Source organism: Haliotis rufescens, unplaced genomic scaffold, assembly GCF_023055435.1.
Source record: "Haliotis rufescens isolate VD_foot unplaced genomic scaffold, xgHalRufe1.0.p SCAF_17, whole genome shotgun sequence".
NCBI classification, from domain to species: Eukaryota; Metazoa; Mollusca; class Gastropoda; order Lepetellida; family Haliotidae; genus Haliotis; species Haliotis rufescens.
This window is the reverse complement of record NW_025963857.1, coordinates 584,229-607,368: the sequence shown is the minus strand read 5'-3', so window position 1 is coordinate 607,368 and position 23,140 is coordinate 584,229. Positions and strand designations below refer to the sequence as shown.

Genomic DNA, 23,140 nt, shown 5'->3' with positions numbered 1-23,140 from the left:
TAAAAGGCCTTGTGTAACATATTGAACATATATCATGTAAGTTCAAGCACTGATAGGCTGAGGTGAGGTGAAATGGGGTTTAACATCGCTTCCAAGAATATTGTACTGATATAGCGACGTGCATACACGTGTGTGTGTGTGTGGCTGCTTGTACTAATCCGGACTGATGCCGATTTATAGTGCTAGCTCACTGAGATACCATGCTGCAGTTTAACATGAATACCCCACCCGGACACAGTATACTGACTCCAAGCCGACCAGTCCTTGTTTTAGCCCCTTAATGCTGAGCAAACAGACAGGGTAACAACAAGTACCAGCTTTTGACAGCTTTTGGTATGACGCGGCCAGGGATCGAACCCCGGACTTTCAACTCTCTGGGTAGATTCTCTACCACTTGACAACAGAGGTGGTCCTGCTAGGTTCTAGGGCATATGAACCCGCAACTTTCATCTCTGAACAGAACAAGCGCTTCTGTGTCACAGAACTGTATTCTTCCGGCATGTCTCTTAAGTCTTGATCATTAGAATCATGTAGCTTGAGCCCTTTGCTTCACATTGTATTGTACACTTTCCCTCTCAGTTGATCCAGCTCACTCTTAAGTGACTGATTATGAGTTTTAATAATTTTATATTTGTGCACAAGTTCTAGTTTCGTCATGTGTTTATGCGTCTTATGAGACAGTTTATCAGGTTGTGGCTGACAATGTTTAGGAGATAAACTTTCCCGGGACAGATTTTTCCTGAGGGTAGACCGATATCTACAACAATGACCACATCTCATTTTCCCAAACACCAACAGGGCACAACTTGTTGACCTAACGGTCGAGCTGAACTGGATGCCGTTGGTGTTTACTCCAAAGTCCCCCTCTCTGTATGCGGACATGCCAGAAGCAACTGCCTGACTCAACCCAACACCTATTGGCACCAGGTGGCTGAATTTGTCCTCATAATTACCAGGGCAAACTTGGAAAGAGGACAACTTTGATAAAAGTTTCTTAACATCAGTTACAGTTGACAAGAACTTGGGCAAGCCAATCCAGAAATCATGATCCTGTTGGATTTTCTGTCTGTGGACCGAGATGGATGCCAGTAGTGACGGCGTGATTGTCACTGACAGTTTCAAAGCCAACTCAGAACCGTCATAGAACTGAACCAGTGTAATTACATCCTCTTTGGCCCGAATAACTGTGAAGTCTCCAAGTTGCTCATACTCCTCAAACAAAGCCCTTTTCAAAGATAAATATTGTTTGTATCTTCTGTGATGAAGAATGCTACTGACAACATCATCAAGATTGTTTTCATGGTTATACTGGTGCATCTCTCCCGCAAGGACATAAAACTCATCGGCAGAACAATTGTCAGAATCTGTTGATTTCTCAGGACTGTGAGATTCTCTTAGTTCTTCAGGGCACTCAACTGGGCTGATGTAAAACTCTGCCCACGCCTCAGCCCTCTGCAGTTGTCGAACACTGAAACACAAATTACAAAATACAGACATCATCATATGTCCCTAAACTAATGTGAGGGTACGCATGTTGATTATTAATTGCTCCCTTACCATGTTCCTGTTCGATTAATACACAATTCTAGTTAAGACAGTAATACTCAAAGTACTTACGTGTTGTCATCAAACACAACTGGTTGAGATACTGTGTAAGTGTGGTCTTCATGATGTGTGGTGGGCGTAGCTGGATCCTCTAGGGATGATTGCGGATCTAGGGTTTGTGACTTTTTGCCAGCACGCTTAGGTCGCCTTCCAATCAATCCTTTTTTGTATCGTGGCATCTGGATAAAACACCAAACAAATGTTACTAAATTAATATACTTTAAATAAGAATGTCCAGTTTCAAGCAAATGTTTGAATGTATACATATTGCAAACTTTGTGTGGAAAATGTCCTTCCATCAGGACAATGAAATATTGACTTAATAACACATATAATCTACAACATGTACATGATAGGGTGAAAATAAGTTAAACATAAACTATCTTCGCTGAAATTATTTTCCATTTCTTATTTTATCACGCATCTTAACACAAACATATTGTCCGACTTCCCAAATTGAATCTTATTTATTGGTGTTTCAAGACATTGTACAAATCGTAATTAAGATTTATTTTTTTTACTTTTCACACTACAGCATGGACAAAATACCACTCAATGCAAACATGCACTTGGCAGCTTTATTTTGCCTTTAGTACTGAAGTATGTGTACTAGGGCTGGATGGGTAACTCGGGTAGTTCCTGAGTAGGACCCCGCCCAGCTAACACACTACGTTTTCACAACGTTGTGGTAAAGTTGTGAATTGGTTACGTAGTGATACAACGTTGTCACAACGTTATTATTACGTCACTGTGCAACGTCGTTTCACAACGTAATAACAACGTTGCATTTTTACGTTGTGAAAACGTTGTTCATCGAATATTTCCCAACGTCTTGTTACATCGTTCCTGAAACGTTGGTGCGACGTCAACTGTCGCCTTAACGAAAATTGTATGAACAAAAGTTTTACATACAAATCGACACAATTTCTGCCAAAAACAAGGCAGTAATTCATTATTTACCTATATCTTCGGAATCAGGATTTCCATCTCGTAAATAAACTAAAGTCTGTGTAAACACCTTATTATCACGTCACTCCAACGTTATGTGACAACGTAATCACAACGTAGCAAAATTACGTTGTGGAAACGTTGTGCATCGGGCGCCATGCAACGTTATGATGACAACGTTTCTCATACGTTGGTGCGACGTCAAATAGTCTTCATCGCGAAAAGCGTAAAAACAAAGGTGTTTACTCGAAATAAACTACATTTTGGCATAAAAAATTACAATAATGTTAGATTTGGTTTTCACTTTTCAGCAACCCGTGCTTGTCGTAAGAGGCGATTAAACAACAAACAATGACAATAACATTTTCGCCATACATGCATGATTCGCACTTCCATCGTTGTTGAAAGGTTGTGGATTGGTAACGTCGTGATATAACGTTGTAACAACGTTATTTTAACGTCGACCTGCAACGTTATTTCACAACGTAATAACAACGTTGCACATTCACGTTGTGAAAACGTTGTGCATTGGACATCACACAACGTTTTGTAACTACGTTTCTGAAACGTCGGTGAAACGTTATTGAGTTTGCTTCTCGATAGAATAGAATAGAAGGAATAGAGCTGCTTTATCAAAATCAACATGAATTTGTCAGAAAACCAAGTTAGTAATGCATTACCTTTCTATATATTCGGCATTTGAATTTTCATCTCTTAATACTAATATTTCGAGAACGTAATTGCGTATATCTGTGACAACGTTACAACAACGTTGCAAATTAACGTTGTGATAACGTTGTGCTTTGGACATTACAGTACTTTTTGTAAATGATGTTAAGGAAACCACTTGTAGATCTACCATCTCTTAGTGTTATTTTTTTTAAACATATATTCTATTAACGAACTAAATGTTGTCACAAGCAATATTACAGTTAAAAACAATTGGCGCGTATTTTTTGCGGCGTGAGAGCGACTGCAGAAAAGTTTAGCCTGTTGCCTCGTGAAGTGACGTCAGAATGACGTCACATTGTCGCGGAAGATTTGCTGTCACCAGCCATCTTAGCTCAAACTCACTCTGGACATAATATATTACAAGCAAGTGATTGTGCAGCAACTGGAACTGGACAGATGATCTGTGAATTCGATTGAGGTAAGTTAATTTTTCAAAAATAGTCTCCGCTTGTTGATATGTTTCTGTGCATGCAGTGCGTCAAATGATCTAAATGTATCGTATTATTCAGAAGTGGCAGGGTTAAGAATGCAGTTTGCCGGTCATTTTCACTGAGCGTCAGTGTTGATATTAATATGATACACAGAACTTGATGATAGAGGTGAAGGGGGCCCAAGACTTTTTTCCATATTATTATTTTATGGATACCAAGGGTAATTGCCAAGGGCAAGCGGTATATTTTTGACCAGAATTCAATCTGGTGGCGTTTTGTGGCCGTCATATTATGTTCGGGTTTCGTTCGTAAGAGTGTAGATTTGTAAATAGGCCTAACTTATGCATCGCCTACTGACCGCACTGACAGTTATCGCCATTTCTTCTGTGTTATTTCTGAAATCATTACTATTTAAAGTTTACATGTACTAATCTTCTGACTTTGATTTTTGTGCAACAATGTGGCTCATCCAGGCCATGGGAAAGGTTAAGTAGATTTCTCTTATACAGCGAAAAGAGGGAATCAAAACAATGGAAGTATTCAGATCGACTCTCTGTAGGCTGCTAGTTATAGCCCTAGTCTAAAGTGATCAATGATGTTATGAAAAAAATCGTATTTTCGGGAAGAGACAGAAACATACTTGATGTTTCCGAAAAGGCCTAATTAGCACTGACTGAAGTAGCCTAAATGTGGATCATCAGGTTGTTGCTGCTGTCTATAAAGTTTGTCATAGCAAGGTGCTTATCATGTGTATTTTTATTATTTCCGAAAAAAGAATCAATTCATCATTTTCCGATAACTAGATCTATGTCCGACTCCTTTCTAATGAAAACGAGCAAAAGTAAAACGAGTCTCTCGTCGCGCGCTATAACGGGGTGTTTGCGGTATTGTCCTCTCTGGTGATGATAAGCTAGTCGATAGTCAAAAGTTAAATATCACCATATATTGTCAGTGAGTTGGTCATCGTTTGTTGATTATTAAAGTGAGATAGGTGTAGCCAATGTGCACCAATGAAAAATACAATGGAATTGATAGCAACCATATTCTTTCGGTTTTCGATCTGCATATGTTGCCACGTAGGCTACCATACTACAGAATTATATTTAACGATATTTAACTGTATTAGATCTATGTTAATAAACGTAGTGACAAATAAATTTCAATAAATATTTAGAGCTGTTTCAACTTCGTCTGGTATTGTATAAGCTATTGCATTTTGTTTATTTCCCCATGTTTCTAATCTTTGTAAATGTTAGAACATATATAACTATCCTGGCATATTAATATGGAAAATATTAAGGTAGATCTAAGTATTAAAAAAAATCACAGTTTTAATTAGGATAAATACCCCAAAGTGTTAACACTTTTATCACTTATTGGTGGGCCAATTCATAATTCATATTCAACATTCTTGCTTCAAATATGGGAACTATTTATTTTATTTGGCAATATATATTTTTCATTTATGTACATATTTTTCAAATAAGGTTTTAGAAACTTGGCCATGATATTCACTTGAATCACTAGTTTGAGTGTACAGCAGAAAGGTAAAGTTACTGCTTTTGAAAAACTACAGTTGATCTGTTGACTGATAAAACTATTTGCCAATATTACTATCAGTTACATCATACTCTATTAGTCTAAGTAAATGGGATTTATCTATACAGTACTGGCTTATTTAAGAATGTGATACTTTGTGGTTTCTGTTTTTCTTTCAGGTGGAGAAAACAGTATTGTGGGAGCGTATTTGTTTAAAGTACATATCACTGACAGAAAGGTATGTCTGATTCAATAATATATACAAACATCTTCAAGAATTAAAATTTAGATGATTCTTATTTAATTATACCCACAATCTAAAAGGGCGGGGGTATAAAGTTACACCAATGATTCAGTGCTAAAAGCTTTTCTGCTTATGTATGATCCAAGAGCATCATGGTATTAGTGTCAGCGCCTTCGCACTTTCAGCAGTTTTTAACAGTTTAAAGACTGACATCAGACATCAAAACATTATTTTGGGGAATGCAACCGTTATTTTGTTATGTCAGAAATATGTCCCTTGCCTTGCCATTTTATAACATTTGTGTCATTTTTTATTCAGTTACCAAGGCATAAGGAGAGACTGAGGATACAGTTGAAGATCATCCCGGTGGCTTTTCATTTGAGGACTGAAAAGGCTCCCCAGCAAGTCAGCCCATGTTCTGACTTGTCATTTAACAAATAAATAAAGGTCATCTCAACCAGAATTCTATTGTCATTTCGTTTACCTAATGGATCTTAGGACATCAGATGCATAGACTATTCTGTTTGTCACAGTGTTGCTCTCAATGCTGAATGTATGAGGTAAGGCCAAGAAAATTTAAATGTTTCAATTTGTGCAGGGCTTATTGTTTGATGGTTTTTAATTTGCAAATTCGTGGGAAAATCCAATATCTTTTAATTGTGTTGAAACATTTGTGAACAATTTGCACATAGCCTTGAAAATTGTTTTGGAAAATGAATATTATATTACCAAATTGTACATGTAATTTAAAAAATTTAGATTTATATCTTGGCCGTATTTCAAACTCTGCCAAAAGAGAGTGCATTTCATTGACTTGCTGTTTCATGGATAGGGTTAAAGTGAATTCAGTTTGCAGAATGTATTTCTTGGTACCTGACGTCTTAACTAGATTGGTACAAACTTTTCAGGCTGCCTGGGGGGTATTGAGGAATAAAACAGGCGTTAATCTACATGGACATTGCAACAACGTGCTGCAATGCCTGTAGTGTCGCCATATGTAAACAGTATGCGATACCTACGTTGTCGCGACGTAAAAAATGGACGTTGTGACAGCGTCTTGATTTGGTTGTATTTTGGTTTACGCACAACGTTGTAGCAACCAATCTGGGAGTCTACAGAATTACGTTGTGACAACGTAACATCACAACGTTGTAGCAACGAAAAGTAAACGTTGTCACAACGTTGTAACAACGTAGAATTGTTGGCTGGTACGTTGTCGCGACGTTTTGGTTAAACGTTGTAGCAACGTAAAAAATGGACGTTGTGACAACGTCTTGATTTGGTTGTATTTTGGTTTACGCACAACGTTGTAGCAACCAATCTGGGAGTCTACAGAATTACGTTGTGACAACGTAACATCACAACGTTGTAGCAACGAAAAGTCAACGTTGTCACAACGTTGTCACAACGTAGAATTGTTTGCTGGGCGGTACCCACAGGAGTACCCGGACCCGTGGTTTGTCATGTGATATATTGTATAATGACAAAAGGTATCAAGAACTCTATGAACACACTACAAGTCACAAATGTTCGCATTTCTTTCTGACTATATGCCTACTATAGTACCTATCTCTTGTGACCTACAGTGGGTTACCCGGGTAGGGTCGGGTAATATAGGGGGTAGGGTACCCGGGTAGTAAATTCGGACTCGTCCCAGCCCTAACGTGTATCACAACATTTAGCGTGTGTGCAATGTAGAAATTTGATAGGCTAGTAGATCATAGAACTGCAAGTTACTGTTTCATTTTGATCTGTTGATTGCCGTATTTTCCAGATTTCGATGAGGGTTATATTTTCATTGTTTCAATGAAGAGCAACGGGGCAGTGCATGGCGCCGTTTCGATTCGTTGATAAAGTTTTAACATAATTAGGGTAATTGATGGCCCGACCTTTTACAAAATCAAGAAAAGTATAATGGCCCACCGTTGACCAAGTATTGACTGTAAACACTCCCGTGTGAGCCTTCGAATCTCCCGGAACTCGCGCGATAAAGTTTGTTATCCAAGCTCGAAACAGCGCTACGCTGATAAGCTCTTCCAGCAAACTCCCTTCGCATGAACAAAGTTGATGAAGAACGGACGTTAATATTGGCGGCGGTGGTGTGGAGCTTACACTCCAAGCACCTGCATCGTCGCTGTACGGAGTCAATTCCAACTTTTTGTAACTACTGTCCGGAAGTTACTGACAATGTAAACAAACAGTCTGGAGTATGACACTCAATATCTTACAACTGCCACCTGAATTAATTGCTCATGTACTGAAATTTCTATCATCGTCAGATCTCGCTACGGTTGCTCTTGTCAGTAAACAGTGTAGAGATTTAGTTAGTTTAGAGTCGTTATGGCAACATCGATGCGGGCAAGGTGAGTTGTCTCTCATTTCCAAGTTAGCAGCTAGGTTACATAACCCACACTCTATCACTGAACTAGACTAACATCTAGTCTCTACATCGACAGTATTTTACAGAAATAACGTTTTTAAATTATGTTAGTACAATATAATGAAAAGGAAACCCGAGAGCAGCGATAGAAACTAACTGTTTTTGTCCACTAGATCTAGTCCTTATAATGATAACATATAGCAAAACCTTTAATAATGACAAATTTCTACTAGTACTTATGATACCTTACCTATTGGGCAGTTTGGCAAGGACTATAGGACTAGTGCAAATTTCTAATGCTGGAGAGTCTCTTCATTTTCAGAAACTGAAAGTGCAGTAATCTAGACTTGCCAACTATTATAGACTTGCAAGATTGCAAGGTCTGTATTGAATATATTTCTTTCACGGTCTGTATGACAGACTATCAATGAACCAGCAGCTGTGCTACCATGAGATTACACATTCTCCAACGCTTTAAATTGTTTGTGTTCTGACATATCCACGTATATCATTACTGCATGTATGGATATGGACTGATTGATGCTCACACTGTTGACAATTGCAATTTTGAGTCAGAGCAACAGTCAAGGCAAGATCCAGCTTGAAACAGGGTCTTGTCCTGACTGTCAGACCCCCAAATGGCTAATGGCTAGATAATGGTATAATGGGCTCAAGTTTCAAATTTGTATGGGTCCTTATGTTCTCCAGTAAATATACATGTTGATTTACTTTTCACAAGTTGCAGTCTTTTTGATGAGGGCCTGAAGAGTTTCATCAAAGTCTTAAGCTTCTAAAGTCTGTGGGTCCTGATGGCTGCCTGGCAATTTGTTTTATTTTATATCAAACACTGACTGGTAGGTGGTATACACAGTGAGCAAGGGAATGGGAGATAGAAGTTAACAATATGTTCTCAACTTATTAAACTCACTAATTGTAAGGTTTTAACATTTTAAGTAGTAGTATTCTCAAATCTGTTATGAACCATTTTATATGTCTTCATTGGATTTTGAAAAAGTAATTGAGGCATAGTAATCTGGTGCGGCAGTCGATCTTACATGTTAGCCCGCCATTTGTAATTCTGTTGCTATGCCAAGCTCTGCACATCAACATACATGCCTATATATGGTGTGTTATTAGGGTTAGGGTCAAGGTTATAACTCCCCATGAAAAACACTATCTTTTAGACAGTTTTAAACATTATTTGCAGTGGCAGACATATTGTAAATTTGCTCTGAGTTCAGATGCTTTTGTCATGAAAGGGAAGCCTATGGCAATGCAGGCCCTGTTTATCACTCATAAACCCACAGCACTGATGGTGCTGACAAACCAAGGCTCAAAACTAAGGCTCATAATGGGGTCACATTTGGGTTTCCAGCCAATGACGTGAGGATCCTGGCAGATTAAAGTTACATAACTCATTATATAGTGTCTATACTGAACTGTATATTGGAATTTTCTGATAACTTCCATACATATACCAGTACAGAAGTGGGTGTTACACTACATACAAGTGAGTAATTGTTTGAAATGTCGGATGATAAAATTCCTGTTCTTAGTGAAACTGTCTGTGTTAAACAGAAGTGTACGCATGACAAATACAAAGACAAACCCTTGGCTTCTTCTTCAGATTACAGTTTTGATGAAGTGGAAGGATGGGACCTCACATACAAACAGTTTTATACAAAGGGTAAGTTGGATAAGAGTTATGAGTGAGTGAGTAGGGTCTTGCGCCGCCTTTAGCAATATTCCAGCAATGTCACAGTGGGGGACACCACAAATGGGCTTCACACATTGTACCCATGTTGGCAATTGAACCCGGGTCTTCGGCTTGACAAGCAAACGCTTTAACCACTAGGCTACCAAACCACCCGATATGAGTAATGAACATTTTTTGAAAATTAAAGTGGGACAATATATGAGGTAGATATTTCAAGGCCTTGATGCTGTAATAAGTGTCATGTGTTCAACAAGGATGTTGTTACTGTGTAAGTTCTGTAATCATTAACTGTTAGACTGACTCCATAAACTTTGAGATGTCAAAGTAAGTTGTATTTGAATGTCTTTAGTCACGTTAATGAAACTTGCCTGGACAAACAATTTGCCTTAGCCCAGGAGTGTTTTTAGTGGAGATGAGGTTGAGGTTGAGGTTGTGTGAATGGTTCACTCAAAGATCATCTCGGTAGAATGACACAACTGGCGGCCATTCTGTAATGTTGTGTACAACCAGGGTATGAAACTCCCAAACATTTCAGCCAGACCACAGGACTGGCTAGCTGAAATAATTGCCAGCCCTGACCAAAACCTGCCTGCCCACTATAATCATATGTTTCTCAGGATAAGCTAACAGGGTTTCTTTTTGGATACATTTTATCATTCATCTTTACATGTGAATTAATGCTTATCATCGGGAAATATTTTGAATATTTTCACATATGAAATATAACCCGACCGTCGGGCAGGGGGATTTGAAAATCTGGCAGCCCGAGTTGAAATCAACCCGCCTCGGACGGTCAGGCAGGCAGGTATTTCGAACACTGGTACAACAACACAACTTTATTTGCTCATAACATCGAAATGAGGCAAATGGAAGCCAAGATTTAATCTCAGAGGGCAGGACATGATGTTTTCGGGGTGAGGAGTTCTAAAATTTTCTGAGCCCCCCCTGTGACCTCCAACCTTTAGTTCTGGGCCAGTTAGTTCGGAGAAGGGCCAGTGACCTTTGAAAGGAGCAAGCCCTGCTGCCACCATACAAATTTGTTGTTGAATCTGCCCCTGAAATAAAGCAAATCCTTGTCAACTAAAATGTTTTGGCATGTATTTTAACCCTGGTTACTGTCTTTATCTTTCAGTGCTGCATAAGTTTGGTAACTGCATTGGAAAGTGGCAGCCAGAAGTAGGTCATTATGGAGGACTGATTGATATTAAGGTAGGGTTGATTAAAGGTAGGTAGAGTTGACACTTTGACATTAAGGTAGGGTTGATTAAAGGTAGGTAGAGTTGACACTTTGACATTAAGGTAGGGTTGAATATAGGTAGGTAGAGTTGACACTTTGACATTAAGGTAGGGTTGAATAAAGGTAGGTAGAGTTGACACTTTGACATTAAGGTAGGGTTGAGTAACGGTAGGTAGAGTTGACACTTTGACATTAAGGTAGGGTTGATTAAAGGTAGGTAGAGTTGACACTTTGACATTAAGGTAGGGTTGATTAAAGGTAGGTAGAGTTGACACTTTGACATTAAGGTAGGGTTGAGTAAAGGTAGGTAAGAGTTGACATTTTGACATTAAGGTAAGGTTGAGTAAAGGTAGGTAGAGTTGACACTTTGACATTAAGGTAGGGTTGAGTAAAGGTAGGTAAGAGTTGACATTTTGACATTAAGGTAGGGTTGAGTAAAGGTAAGTAGAGTTGACACTTTGACATTAAGGTAGCTTTGAGTAAAGGTAAGTAGAGTTGACACTTTGACATTAAGGTAGGGTTGATTAAAGGTAGGTTGAGTTGACACTTTGACATTAAGGTAGGGTTGATTAAAGGTAGGTAGAGTTGACACTTTGACAGTAAGGTAGGGTTGATTAAAGGTAGGTAGAGTTGACACTTTGACATTAAGGTAGGGTTGATTAAAGGTAGGTAGAGTTGACACTTTGACATTAAGGTAGGGTTGATTAAAGGTAGGTAGAGTTGACACTTTGACATTAAGGTAGGGTTGATTAAAGGTAGGTAGAGTTGACACTTTAACATTAAGGTAGGGTTGATTAAGGTTTAGTTAGGTTGACTGATTTTATTCTAAAGTTGACATTAATAAAGGGTTGCGTGACTTATAACATGTTGGTGAGTTTGGATGTTGTTTAATAACATTGTATTTGTATATTTAGCCTCATTCAGTCATGACAACAAATATATTTGTTTATTTTTCCCAGAAAATCTGAAAATCAAGAAATTTAATTTAAATTATACTTCCATGTCTGTATCGACGACCTCAAAATGATGTGAGGTGGCAGTTTGGTAGTGAGATGGTTGGGGATAAAGATCTAATAATCAATGTATTATGTCCGACTGTGAGACGATTATGTTTTGATAGTCTGCCTCCCAGATCCTAGAGAATAAATTATAAAATTAATCCAACTCGTGTCTAGAAAGATTTGTCAAGTCTAGATTGCCTCAGCTCTAGGCCTGAAATTAAGCATTGTTCTGGGCTCCATTTGGATTATATTATCTATTTTATAGATATATATTTTTGAATATTAAGATAAGTTTATTTCTGGAACTAAATGTTAGTCTAATGTTAGGAGGACAATTAGAGATATATTACCGTATTCGACGTAATAAGCGCCCCGCTCTAATAAGCGCCCACGGCGATATTTGCTAATATATTGGCTAGTGAACAATCCCAATCAGCACCCCTTCCGATTGATCAATGTACACAAGACTTTTTTATTCGTGTATAATACGCACTCGTGTGTTATATCACCCTTAATTATGGGCAATTAAATTCTTGAAAAATATATCCGTCGCATGTAAACATTTCAGGCTGTTAGCATAAATCACGAAATTTACGATCTTTCAACTCAAAATAATATTCTAATAAGCGCCCCCTATTTCTAATTTTGAGAGCGCCCTGGGCGCTTATTACGTTGAATACGGTATATTCATGTTGGAATCCATAACATACACATAAAAAATGTTCCAGTAAGCCATGCCATATCCTGCAGTGAACTTTTTAAGATAGTGACGTTCCCCAGGAAGTTACCCTACAGTTGACTTTCTCCTCCCAGTTTGACAGGGGATGTATCAAAGGCAGAGAATGTCTCCCCCCTGTGGACCCTCATGTCGACCAACCACTGAGGATACGGCCCCTGTTCTCCATGAGCATGGCCCTGGACCGGTCCACACTGGAGGTGTTCTGTCTGAAGGGGTTTAATGGCCCCCACAAGGGCCAACTGCTTTGGGTAAGAGGGAAAACATCTACTCGGAAGCCCTGTTACTCAAGGCACTGTGGGGAATTGTCAGAGTAATGTCCCTTGGTGGAAGTGAACTTGTACTAAGCAGTCGTTGTCCATAAATCAGGGTGTTCAGACTAACAGGATTTCACTGTAGTTTCTTGTCAGGAAAGACTGTTGATAGGTTGTTACCGAAATCTGTGTAAAGACTAGTGAGACTACCTAGTCAAGGGAAGTAATGATTCACTCTGGTTCATTGTGATACTCTGTGATTTACTGTGGTTCATTGTGGGTCCTTGTGGTTCACTGTGATTCATTGTGGTACATTGTTGTTCATTGTGATTCAGTGCAGTTCTCTGTGGTTCACTGTGATTCTCTGTGGTCCACTGTGATTCATCATTGTATTATTATCGACCTTGCCAAGTTGTAAAACTAGCAATCAATCTGTAAACCAAAAAATGCAAAATGGCTGCCCATCGTCCCCACTTTTTAACATGATAGCCAGCTAGTACCTTACTCTCCCCCCCCCCCCCAACCAAATTGTCGTAGATACAGTACATGTGTGTTACTCTGTTGTAGCGAGAAGATGGGAGCCTGCTGGTGTTTCAATGTTCTGAAAACAACAACCACCAACACCCTGAGGGGAAACAGAAGGTACTGAGTTCCATTCTTTAACAAACTCTGATATTTAGTTCATCTGACTGAAAGTCTAATGAGCTTATGTGATGGATGGTGTCCTGGGTTGTCATCCAACCCACTTAGCCACCAAGATGGTAATTAGGTGTCACATTCTGAATGTGGGGTTCGAATCCTGGATGGGACTCAATCTAAAAAAGTACTTGAATCTGTACTTTTCTAAGAATGTGTGAGTGAGTATGGTTTTACGCCGCTTTTAGCAATATTCCAGCAATATCACAGCGTGGGACACCAGAAATGGGCTTCACACATTGTACCCATGTCGGGAATCGAAACCTGGGTCTAGGAACGCTTTAACCACTAGGCTACCTGACCGCCCCACTTTTCTAAGAAAGTGTTATCCCAAATGTAACATTTGTTACATGTGACCACTGTCTAAAAGGCATAGTGTATTCACTCTGTATTCCTGTCAAAATACACAAATAAAAGACACAAGAAAATAGAATTCTATATTTGGAACTGGTTATTTATTATTATCTAACCTGGAATCTTTACGGGTCTCATTTAGAGCTAGAATATTCGTGTAGCACTAGGATGATTCTGGGTGCCCAGGATTCTGGATGGACAAAAAGGATGTGTCACTCCTGATCACAGCCAGAAGCAGTCCAGATCAGTGCACAAGGCAATGCCAGAAAGTATTTTGCACATAGGGGCAACCATTTTGTATTGCATACAACCAGGGATTTAAAAAAATAATTTTAAAATCTGTCAAAAATGCTAGATATAATTATTTTGTCCTTCAGAATTTTACTCAAGAACATAAAAAGTCTATAATTTCAGAACATCTAGCATGCCCATACTATTTATGCTATACTATATATATTTGTTGTGTTGTGGGTCAAAATATAATTGTCTGGCTCCCCTCATCTTTTGGAGGCAAGGGAGTTATCTGACTTTAAAAGTCCAATTTCCACCCTTGCTGAACTAGGCTGGAATTTCTGGGCTCGATGGTAGCGCCACCACTGGCTATTATGAGTTATGTCCCTTCTGTGTCCCCCATATTGACCACTCAGATTCCCCCTCTCATAGCACTTGCAACTACTTCAAACAAAATGGTGGCGCCCTGTCAAGACGGTCTGATCGATAATCAAGATCTTTGATTGTAGTAAAACAGGTCTTGTTTCGCAAAGTTCATCAAATCAATTGAGTACCTCAATAACAAACATAAAAAGATTTGGAAAATATCTGTTGATGCCCAGTTGACGGTTCACTTGCTCTGCAAATCCTGCAATCGACCGAAATCTGCACGGCAGTCGCCATGTTGTTTATGAACTAGATGTTGATTTCATTTTTATTGGACTACGCATAGACTCATTAGTCTAGCCAAAATATAGCGCCATAATTTCAGCCTCGTTCGGCAAGGGTGGAATCTGGACTTTTATGGACAGTTAACTCCCTTGCCTCGGGAAGATGGTTCCCTTTGGCTTCTCCCACACTGAATGTTAAATGGCCGCTGCTTCATGTGTGTGCAGGAGTTCGAGGAGTGGTTGACGGAGGAGACAGGCCGTCCTCCAAGTGAGTTCTTCGTCCATGGCCAGGAGTTGCTGCTCATGAAGTTCCTCGTCACCACACAGCTGGGGTGAGTCAACACCGAGTGTCAGTATTGCGCTGCGTTATGATCAGAGGGAGTCTTATCTCAAGACACTGTTTTCATTTTTTTAAACTGTGGCCTTGATTTGCTGAAATATTTCACTCCAACTGCAATTTGGGTGTGTAAGCACCTCTGAAACTGCCTAACTGAGGGTGCTGAACTTCGGCATCTGTTACTATTGGTGATATATTTTGTAGAAATCATAAGAATTTTATGCTTTTGTTAAAAATAATAAGAAAGTGCAATTTAAGTTAAGAAGTTTAACATTTTATTCTCCCTGGAAAACCCCTTGGGATTGGGATTGGAACTTGTGACTATGTGATTAAAGCGAGCGCATTATCACGAACTTAGCCATTGTTCCAAGCGGCCGTCAGCGCTCATATTCACATGTTGGCTACAAGACTGCTGATGCGGCATTAAGCAGTAATCACTCACTCACTCTCACCAAGACCTGGATAAACGTTTATTGCTTCCCTTCCACAGATGCTCCTACCCCATGATGCGGCATTAAGCAGTAATCACTCACTCACTCTCACCAAGACCTGGATAAACGTTTATTGCTTCCCTTCCACAGATGCTCCTACCCCATGATGCAGCATTAAGCAGTAATCACTCACTCACTCACTCATGACCTGGTGAAACATTTATTGCTTCCCTTCCACAGATGCTCCTACCCCATGATGCGGCATTAAGCAGTAATCACTCACTCACTCATGACCTGGATAAACGTTTATTGCTTCCCTTCCACAGATGCTCCTACCCCATGATGCAGCATTAAGCAGTAATCACTCACTCACTCACTCATGACCTGGTGAAACATTTATTGCTTCCCTTCCACAGATGCTCCTACCCCATGATGCAGCATTAAGCAGTAATCACTCACTCATGACCTGGATAAACGTTTATTGCTTCCCTTCCACAGATGCTCCTACCCCATGATGCAGCATTAAGCAGTAATCACTCACTCACCAAGACCTGGATAAACGTTTATTGCTTCCCTTCCACAGATGCTCCTACCCCATGATGCGGCATTAAGCAGTAATCACTTACTCACTCAAGACCTGGATAAACGTTTATTGCTTCCCTTCCACAGATGCTCCTACCCCATGATGCGGCATTAAGCAGTAATCACTCTCACCAAGACCTGGTTAAACGTTTATTGCTTCCCTTCCACAGATGCTCCTACCCCATGATGCAGCATTAAGCAGTAATCACTCACTCAAGACCTGGTTAAACGTTTATTGCTTCCCTTCCACAGATGCTCCTACCCCATGATGCAGCATTAAGCAGTAATCACTCACTCAAGACCTGGATAAACGTTTATTGCTTCCCTTCCACAGATGCTCCTACCCCATGATGCGGCATTAAGCAGTAATCACTCTCACCAAGACCTGGTTAAACGTTTATTGCTTCCCTTCCACAGATGCTCCTACCCCATGATGCGGATCACGGAGCAGCCAGTGAAGCCAGGGGCTCCGATACAGCCGGGACTGTTCAAGGGCAACTACGGTGGTCATGGCAACGAGATTATACAGCTGTCCTACAGTGATACAGAGAAGAAGGCGGAAGGAAGGAAGATAACGGTGAGCGTCGGGATCAGTCATCAATTATTCTGCCTTGACATTAAAATCCTGAACTCTGATTTTATCCCCTGGTATTATCAAATCTACATGATTTTGACTCCAAAGGAAATTTCTCTCTTTCACAAATAAATGTGCTACTTAAATAATGTTTAGAAATACCTTTTTGGGGATCCTTGAATATTATAAACAACATTGGCAAACATTTTAGACAGCCATCACAAAAAACTGTCACCTTATGAAACTTCTCAAATGATCAATTCTGCTATGGTTGTTTACAACCAAGGGAGGTAACTCTAAGTCACATCGGGTGCAGAGACGCCATCATATATTTTACGAGAGCCTCAGCAAATTACCCAAGAGTGAGTGGGTTATAATTTAAAGTCACATCAGCAGTATTTCATAGTGACTATCAAAGGATGTAAATAATAAGTACATTTCGACAAAAAAAGGTCAACAAAGGACAGAAAAACTAGCATGTAACCATAAAAATATATCACTATTCACTAGCCAGTCTATTCTGTTGGATAAACACGCTACTCCAACCTCCCTTGTCAACTACAACACATGCATCAATAGTTTGATAATCACTGACTGACAATGAGTTACCATTCTATCATGCTGCTTCCTACTTCCTAATATGACACCTGCAAAAGTAGCTTTGATCTTTGGTAATCTAAACAGGGTGTCGCAAAACTTTCCAGATCCAGTTAAGGTCATTGTTAGCGACTTGCAGTAAATTCATGGCTCAAATTTACAGTAGTTGCAAAACATTGAAGTCTATGTCTCTTCCTCATCAAGGCTCGGAACATACAAAATTATTTCCCTGATGAGACCGATAATTCCTAGCAGGTCATTGGTTGTTCTCTAAATGTTTGTCATCTTCAACGATTCTTTGCTTTTCTCATCAGGGCGACCCAAATGTGCCGGCCAACAAGATGAGTTTGCAAATAGATCTGGATCACCCAATGATCCTCACCATGGATCAGCAGAGAACTGTAGAGCTGATGGAGGAGATTGACATCCCCGAACTGCCTCCTGATGTCAACCTGCAGCAACTGCCCCCACAACCCTTCCACGTCCCCGACGACTGCTACGAGAGATTCAGACACCCCCCAACTGTGTGTAGAGCAAGGTAAGGACAGGTGCTACATGACTGGCTGTGTGTAGAGCAAGGTAAGGACAGGTGCTACATGACTGGCTGTGGATCTTTGGAGCTCACCTTGCATTAGACATTTAAGAATACACCTTTAATGAAAATTTCAAGAAAACGGTGTACATGGACCTGGTTGTATTTTTGCATTTTTTACATATTTTGCAAATAATGCAAACATACTACTAGTTATCCCAAGTTGGGACAATCTTGTTTTCAATCATGATATGGAATTAATATCTATGCATCCTGAATATGAAAATTTTGTTTTCAGATTTCATGGGAAAGGTCAGATTGCTGGGCACGGCTTCACGAACCCCTCCATGTCGTCAGGGCACTTCATAATATTTGATGACCATAATTTTGGATTTTTGTGGTTGGAGTTAAAGTCCTTTAGTATGTACTCCCGAGTGCTAGAGTTCCCCTGTCTATGATAGCAGCAACACGGCAGATCACTGGCGCCATGGGTATCTCCAGGGATCGTCATTATAGACAAGTCTATCTCTTTGGCGTATAAAATTCTTCGTGTCCCAGTTTCATAGATCGATGCTTGTGTTGTCAAACACTCGATTGTCTGGTCCAGACTAATATTTACAGACCACTGTCATACAGTTGGAATATTGCTGATTGTGGTGTTAAATAACAAAGAGAGAAAAAACTAGTGACATTGTTCCCAACAAGGCATTATTGCAGTGTGTTCTCACAGATGTGACAACCCCATACAGAGTGCAATTAAAAATAAGTGGAATAATTGGCTTTGAAAAATAGTAACTGTTTCATTGGCATTCTAAAAGTTGGTGATTTAGTAAGAAAATGTACAACTTCATGGATAACAACTTCTAGTTTATTGCATATAGCGACGTTACGTTGTAGAATCTTACATCATCACTCCAGCTTGATAACGGTGTAAAAAATTGCTATATTCAATTAACAGAAATTGTATTCCATAAATTTGTAAACTGCAAAATAGTAATTTAAGAATTAATTGCCAAAAAAAAATATAATGATCACCAGCAGCATCAGCGGTAGAAACTAACAGTTTTAGTCCACTAGTCCTTATAATGATAACATATAGCAAACCCCTTAAAAAGGGCAAATTTGTACTAGTCCTTATGATACCTTAACTGCTGGGCATTTTGGCCAGGACTACAGGACTTGTGCCAATTACTAATGCTGAGCATGATAGCCAATATAGTTTTGATAAGCAATATGCTCGCTTTTGTATTGTATTTTATCACCCTAATTCCTAAAAAACTGTCCTTTTTCCCCGAAGTGATTATCAATTGATGACTTATAGGTTGTTACTGTGATGATACTTGCAGAAAGTATGTAGCTAATCTAAACTACTGGAGATATTTTTGTAACAAAATTTGTAAAATATTTTACTTAATCGTGTAGCAATTATGTGGAAAAATGGTTTGAAATACTGTGATGAATCTACCGCCACAAGGAGCACAGATCTGAATATTTGTCCTATATGGTTGAATATTGCATAATGTACTTATATTTTTGCAACCAATTACCAAGTATAACTATCATATACACCATTTGTATTTAGAAATATCAACTCAACTTTTGATGGGTAGGGAGTATCTGGGTAGGGTCTGATTGCTTGGATATGTTGTTGTACAAATAGTATTCGATATTGCCATGGAACTGAAGGATGTGACGCTTCATCTCAAGTTGATATAACGTAAATAGAACTGAAGGATGTGACGCTTCATCTCAAGTTGATAGAACGTAAATAGAACTGAAGGATGTGACGCTTCATCTCAAGTTGATAGAACGTAAATAGAACTGAAAGATGTGACGCTTCATCTCAAGTTGATAGAACGTAAATAGAACTGAAGGATGTGACGCTTCATCTCAAGTTGATAGAACGTAAATAGAACTGAAGGATGTGACGCTTCATCTCAAGTTGATAGAACGTAAATAGAACTGAAGGATGTGACGCTTCATCTCAAGTTGATAGAACGTAAATAGAACTGAAAGATGTGACGCTTCATCTCAAGTTGATAGAACGTAAATAGAACTGAAGGATGTGACGCTTCATCTCAAGTTGATAGAACGTAAATAGAACTGAAGGATGTGACGCTTCATCTCAAGTTGATAGAACGTAAATAGAACTGAAGGATGTGACGCTTCATCTCAAGTTGATAGAACGTAAATAGAACTGAAGGATGTGACGCTTCATCTCAAGTTGATATAACGTAAATAGAACTGAAGGATGTGACGCTTCATCTCAAGTTGATATAACGTAAATAGAACTGAAGGTTGTGACGCTTCATCTCAAGTTGATATAACGTAAATAGAACTGAAGGATGTGACGCTTCATCTCAAGTTGATAGAACGTAAATAGAACTGAAGGATGTGACGCTTCATCTCAAGTTGATATAACGTAAATAGAACTGAAGGATGTGACGCTTCATCTCAAGTTGATATAACGTAAATAGAACTGAAGGCTGTGACGCTTCATCTCAAGTTGATATAACGTAAATAGAACTGAAGGATGTGACGCTTCATCTCAAGTTGATAGAACGTAAATAGAACTGAAGGCTGTGACGCTTCATCTCAAGTTGATATAACGTAAATAGAACTGAAGGATGTGACGCTTCATCTCAAGTTGATATAACGTAAATAGAACTGAAGGATGTGACGCTTCATCTCAAGTTGATATAACGTAAATAGAACTGAAGGATGTGACGCTTCATCTCAAGTTGATAGAACGTAAATAGAACTGAAGGATGTGACGCTTCATCTCAAGTTGATAGAACGTAAATAGAACTGAAGGATGTGACGCTTCATCTCAAGTTGATAGAACGTAAATAGACCTGAAGGATGTGACGCTTCATCTCAAGTTGATATAAGGTAAATAGACCTGAAGGCTGTGACGCTTCATCTCAAGTTGATATAACGTAAATAGAACTGAAGGATGTGACGCGTCATCTCAAGTTGATAGAACGTAAATAGAACTGAAGGATGTGACGCTTCATCTCAAGTTGATATAACGTAAATAGAACTGAAGGATGTGACGCTTCATCTCAAGTTGATAGAACGTAAATAGAACTGAAGGATGTGACGCTTCATCTCAAGTTGATATAACGTAAATAGAACTGAAGGATGTGACGCTTCATCTCAAGTTGATATAAGGTAAATAGACGGTTAAAAAAAAGTCTGAAAGGCATTTAAAAGTGATACACATAAGGAAGAGAATTTATGGATGCCAACTTCTTTATTATGGGGAACACAATGTTTCGGAGAAGATGCTTACTCCTTCACCTGATGAAGTATATACTCTGAAACATTGTGATCCTCATAATAAAGAAGTTGACATCCATAAATTCTCTTCCTTATGGTTCAAACAGTTTATTGCGGTTATCGTGTAACGTCCCAGCATGCAGTGTTCCTGTGACATCGTGTAACGTCCCAGCATGCAGCGTTCCTGTGACATGTTGAGTGGCATATAGCCACCAGTAGTCAAGAGATAACGTACACTTTACAAGTATGTGTGTGAGTGTTTATGAAGCTGTGAGTCCTGCATCGGCTGCAGCTGGAATATACAGAGGTACTGTACCTCACCTGGACATTGTCCAAACATTCAAAACTTGGAGAGTTCAGATATAGCACTATATACCCCGGTGTGCCGAGACCTACAGTTGTAGGAGGGAAAAGGGTGTCCAGGTTAATACTTGTTTGAAAATGTTGTTGTCATAACACAATTGGATTTATACCAATACTCTGTCATAAAAATCAGATCTGTGACAAGATACTCGTATTTTATACCAATATTCTGTCATAAAAATCAGATCTGTGACAAGATACTAGTGAAAGAGATTTTATACCAATGGACTGTCATTATGATCAGATATGTGACAAGGTTGTGAAAACTGATTGTGTCGGGGATCATCTTCCCAAGGGAAGGGAGTTAACTGACTGTAAAAGTCCATTTTCTACCCTTGCTGAACAAGTCTGGAATTTCTGGGCTTGATTGTAGAACCACCTGCATCTATTACGAGTTATGTCCTTCGATGTCCCTTCTATTGACCAATCAGAATCCACCTCTCATATCACTTACATTTGCTTCAAACATAAAGGCGGCGCCTAGTGAAGACGATCTGATCGATTATCAAGATCTGTATTGTAACAAAACGGGCCTTACTTTGCGAAGTGCATCAAACCACGTGAGCATCTTGATCAAAACATCTGGGAAATTTCTGTTGACAGTATGTTGATGGTTCACTTGTTTTTCAACTTCTGGAGTTGACCGAAATCTGCACGGCAGTTGACCGAAATCTGCACGGCAGTTGACCGAAATCTGCACTGCAGTTGATGAACCGGATGTGGATTTTGTTACACAATTTTGATTGGACTATTGGAAGATGGTTGTGATTGTGATAGATAGCGATCATGTGATGTTATTGTTTATTTGTGAACAAATATATACTGAATGAAATTAATAAGGGGACAGATACAGAAAATTCTTGTATGCCATGAAATCTTGAGGACTGGACTGTCGTATTCAGTGGATATGAGGTGCCACTATTACCAAGACAATTAACATTGTTCCCTCATTGTTTTCCATAAGTATATGTTGATTTCTGCGCTCCAGATCCTGTGATGTGTACTGTTGAGATGGCACTGCCCCACCAGCATGTGATAGCCATACACAAATAAAGCTATTTATACATTGGAGAGACTTTATTTGTTTTATACAGCAGTTTTGAAGAGTGTGAAAGAGATGTGTATAGCTTTTGAAAGATCAGGTATAACTGAAGTCACTACAAGGACAGTGTGAGAGGTTTTACACAACCCTGGGCCCTTTCCTTTGGGTACAAATAGATGTGTTTTTTTCTTAAACAACTAATAACAATAATTCTGAATTCTCATATTTAGGGTGTATAGATCAAACAAAGTTGTCATGCCAGTGTTACCTTGGCAATGCTCCCAAGATACTGGCCCAGGCCGGTACAAGGTCATATCCAGGTCATGGAGGAGAATCATTGTGGGAGGCGACGATCACGTGTCTACCTTCCGTCCTTCTAACACCACATGAACCTATACAATTAATAGGGAACTAAACGTGATTCTCTTATGATGACATATGGGGAACTAAACGTGATTCTCTTATGATGAGGGGCGGTCAGGTAGCCCAGTGGTTAAAGCGTTCGCTCGTTACGCCGAAGACCCGGGTTTGATTCCCGACATGGGTACAATGTGTGAAGCCCATTTCTGGTGTCCCCCGCTGTGATATTGCTGGAATATTGCTAAAAGCGGAGTAAAACCATACTCACTCACTCACTCTTATGAT

General features: G+C 39.4%; 2 protein-coding genes and 1 long non-coding RNA gene across 4 annotated transcripts; 2 read left to right on the top strand and 1 right to left on the bottom strand.

Moving 5' to 3' along the window:
* Nucleotides 1-253: 253 nt before the first annotated feature.
* On the bottom strand, nucleotides 254-7,566 carry LOC124125672. The gene is made up of 3 exons (XM_046489054.2): nucleotides 7,423-7,566; nucleotides 1,618-1,784; nucleotides 254-1,468 (listed from the first exon to the last, which is right to left on the bottom strand). Exons 2-3 carry the CDS (start codon nucleotides 1,782-1,784, stop codon nucleotides 550-552), a joined length of 1,086 nt encoding a protein of 361 aa, XP_046345010.2. The 5' UTR covers nucleotides 7,423-7,566; the 3' UTR covers nucleotides 254-549.
* Nucleotides 3,593-5,893, top strand: LOC125381143. The gene is made up of 3 exons (XR_007221704.1): nucleotides 3,593-3,703; nucleotides 5,435-5,493; nucleotides 5,818-5,893. It is a non-coding gene; the product is annotated as an uncharacterized LOC125381143 (long non-coding RNA).
* A 93-nt stretch (nucleotides 7,567-7,659) lies between the features above and the next one.
* LOC124111960 (F-box only protein 31-like) lies at nucleotides 7,660-22,521 on the top strand. Of its 2 annotated transcripts, XR_007221703.1 has the most exons (10): nucleotides 7,660-7,862; nucleotides 9,507-9,566; nucleotides 10,729-10,805; nucleotides 12,648-12,821; nucleotides 13,392-13,466; nucleotides 14,981-15,087; nucleotides 16,523-16,682; nucleotides 17,591-17,814; nucleotides 18,107-20,935; nucleotides 20,983-22,521. XR_007221703.1 is itself a non-coding variant. In XM_048397384.1 (9 exons), the coding sequence occupies exons 1-9, from the start codon at nucleotides 7,709-7,711 to the stop codon at nucleotides 18,264-18,266; spliced, it is 1,191 nt and encodes a 396-aa protein (XP_048253341.1). In that variant the 5' UTR covers nucleotides 7,660-7,708; the 3' UTR covers nucleotides 18,267-22,521. The 2 variants fall into 2 exon arrangements, 1 of the variants encoding a protein (XP_048253341.1); XM_048397384.1 differs by having other exon boundaries at nucleotides 18,107-22,521.
* The last annotated feature ends 619 nt before the right edge of the window (nucleotides 22,522-23,140 follow it).

Bases quoted from the DNA above. Each gene is read 5' to 3' on its own strand.
- LOC124125672 (XM_046489054.2), bottom strand. From the start codon at position 1,784: ATGCCACGATACAAAAAAGGATTGATTGGAAGGCGACCTAAGCGTGCT. The intron at 1,469-1,617 runs GTAAGTACTTTG...TTTGTGTTTCAG, and splicing joins GTTGTGTTTGATGACAACAC to TGTTCGACAACTGCAGAGGG.
- LOC124111960 (XM_048397384.1), top strand. From the start codon at position 7,709: ATGACACTCAATATCTTACAACTGCCACCTGAATTAATTGCTCATGTA. The intron at 9,567-10,728 runs GTAAGTTGGATA...TTTATCTTTCAG, and splicing joins CAAACAGTTTTATACAAAGG to TGCTGCATAAGTTTGGTAAC. The intron at 12,822-13,391 runs GTAAGAGGGAAA...ACTCTGTTGTAG, and splicing joins ACAAGGGCCAACTGCTTTGG to CGAGAAGATGGGAGCCTGCT.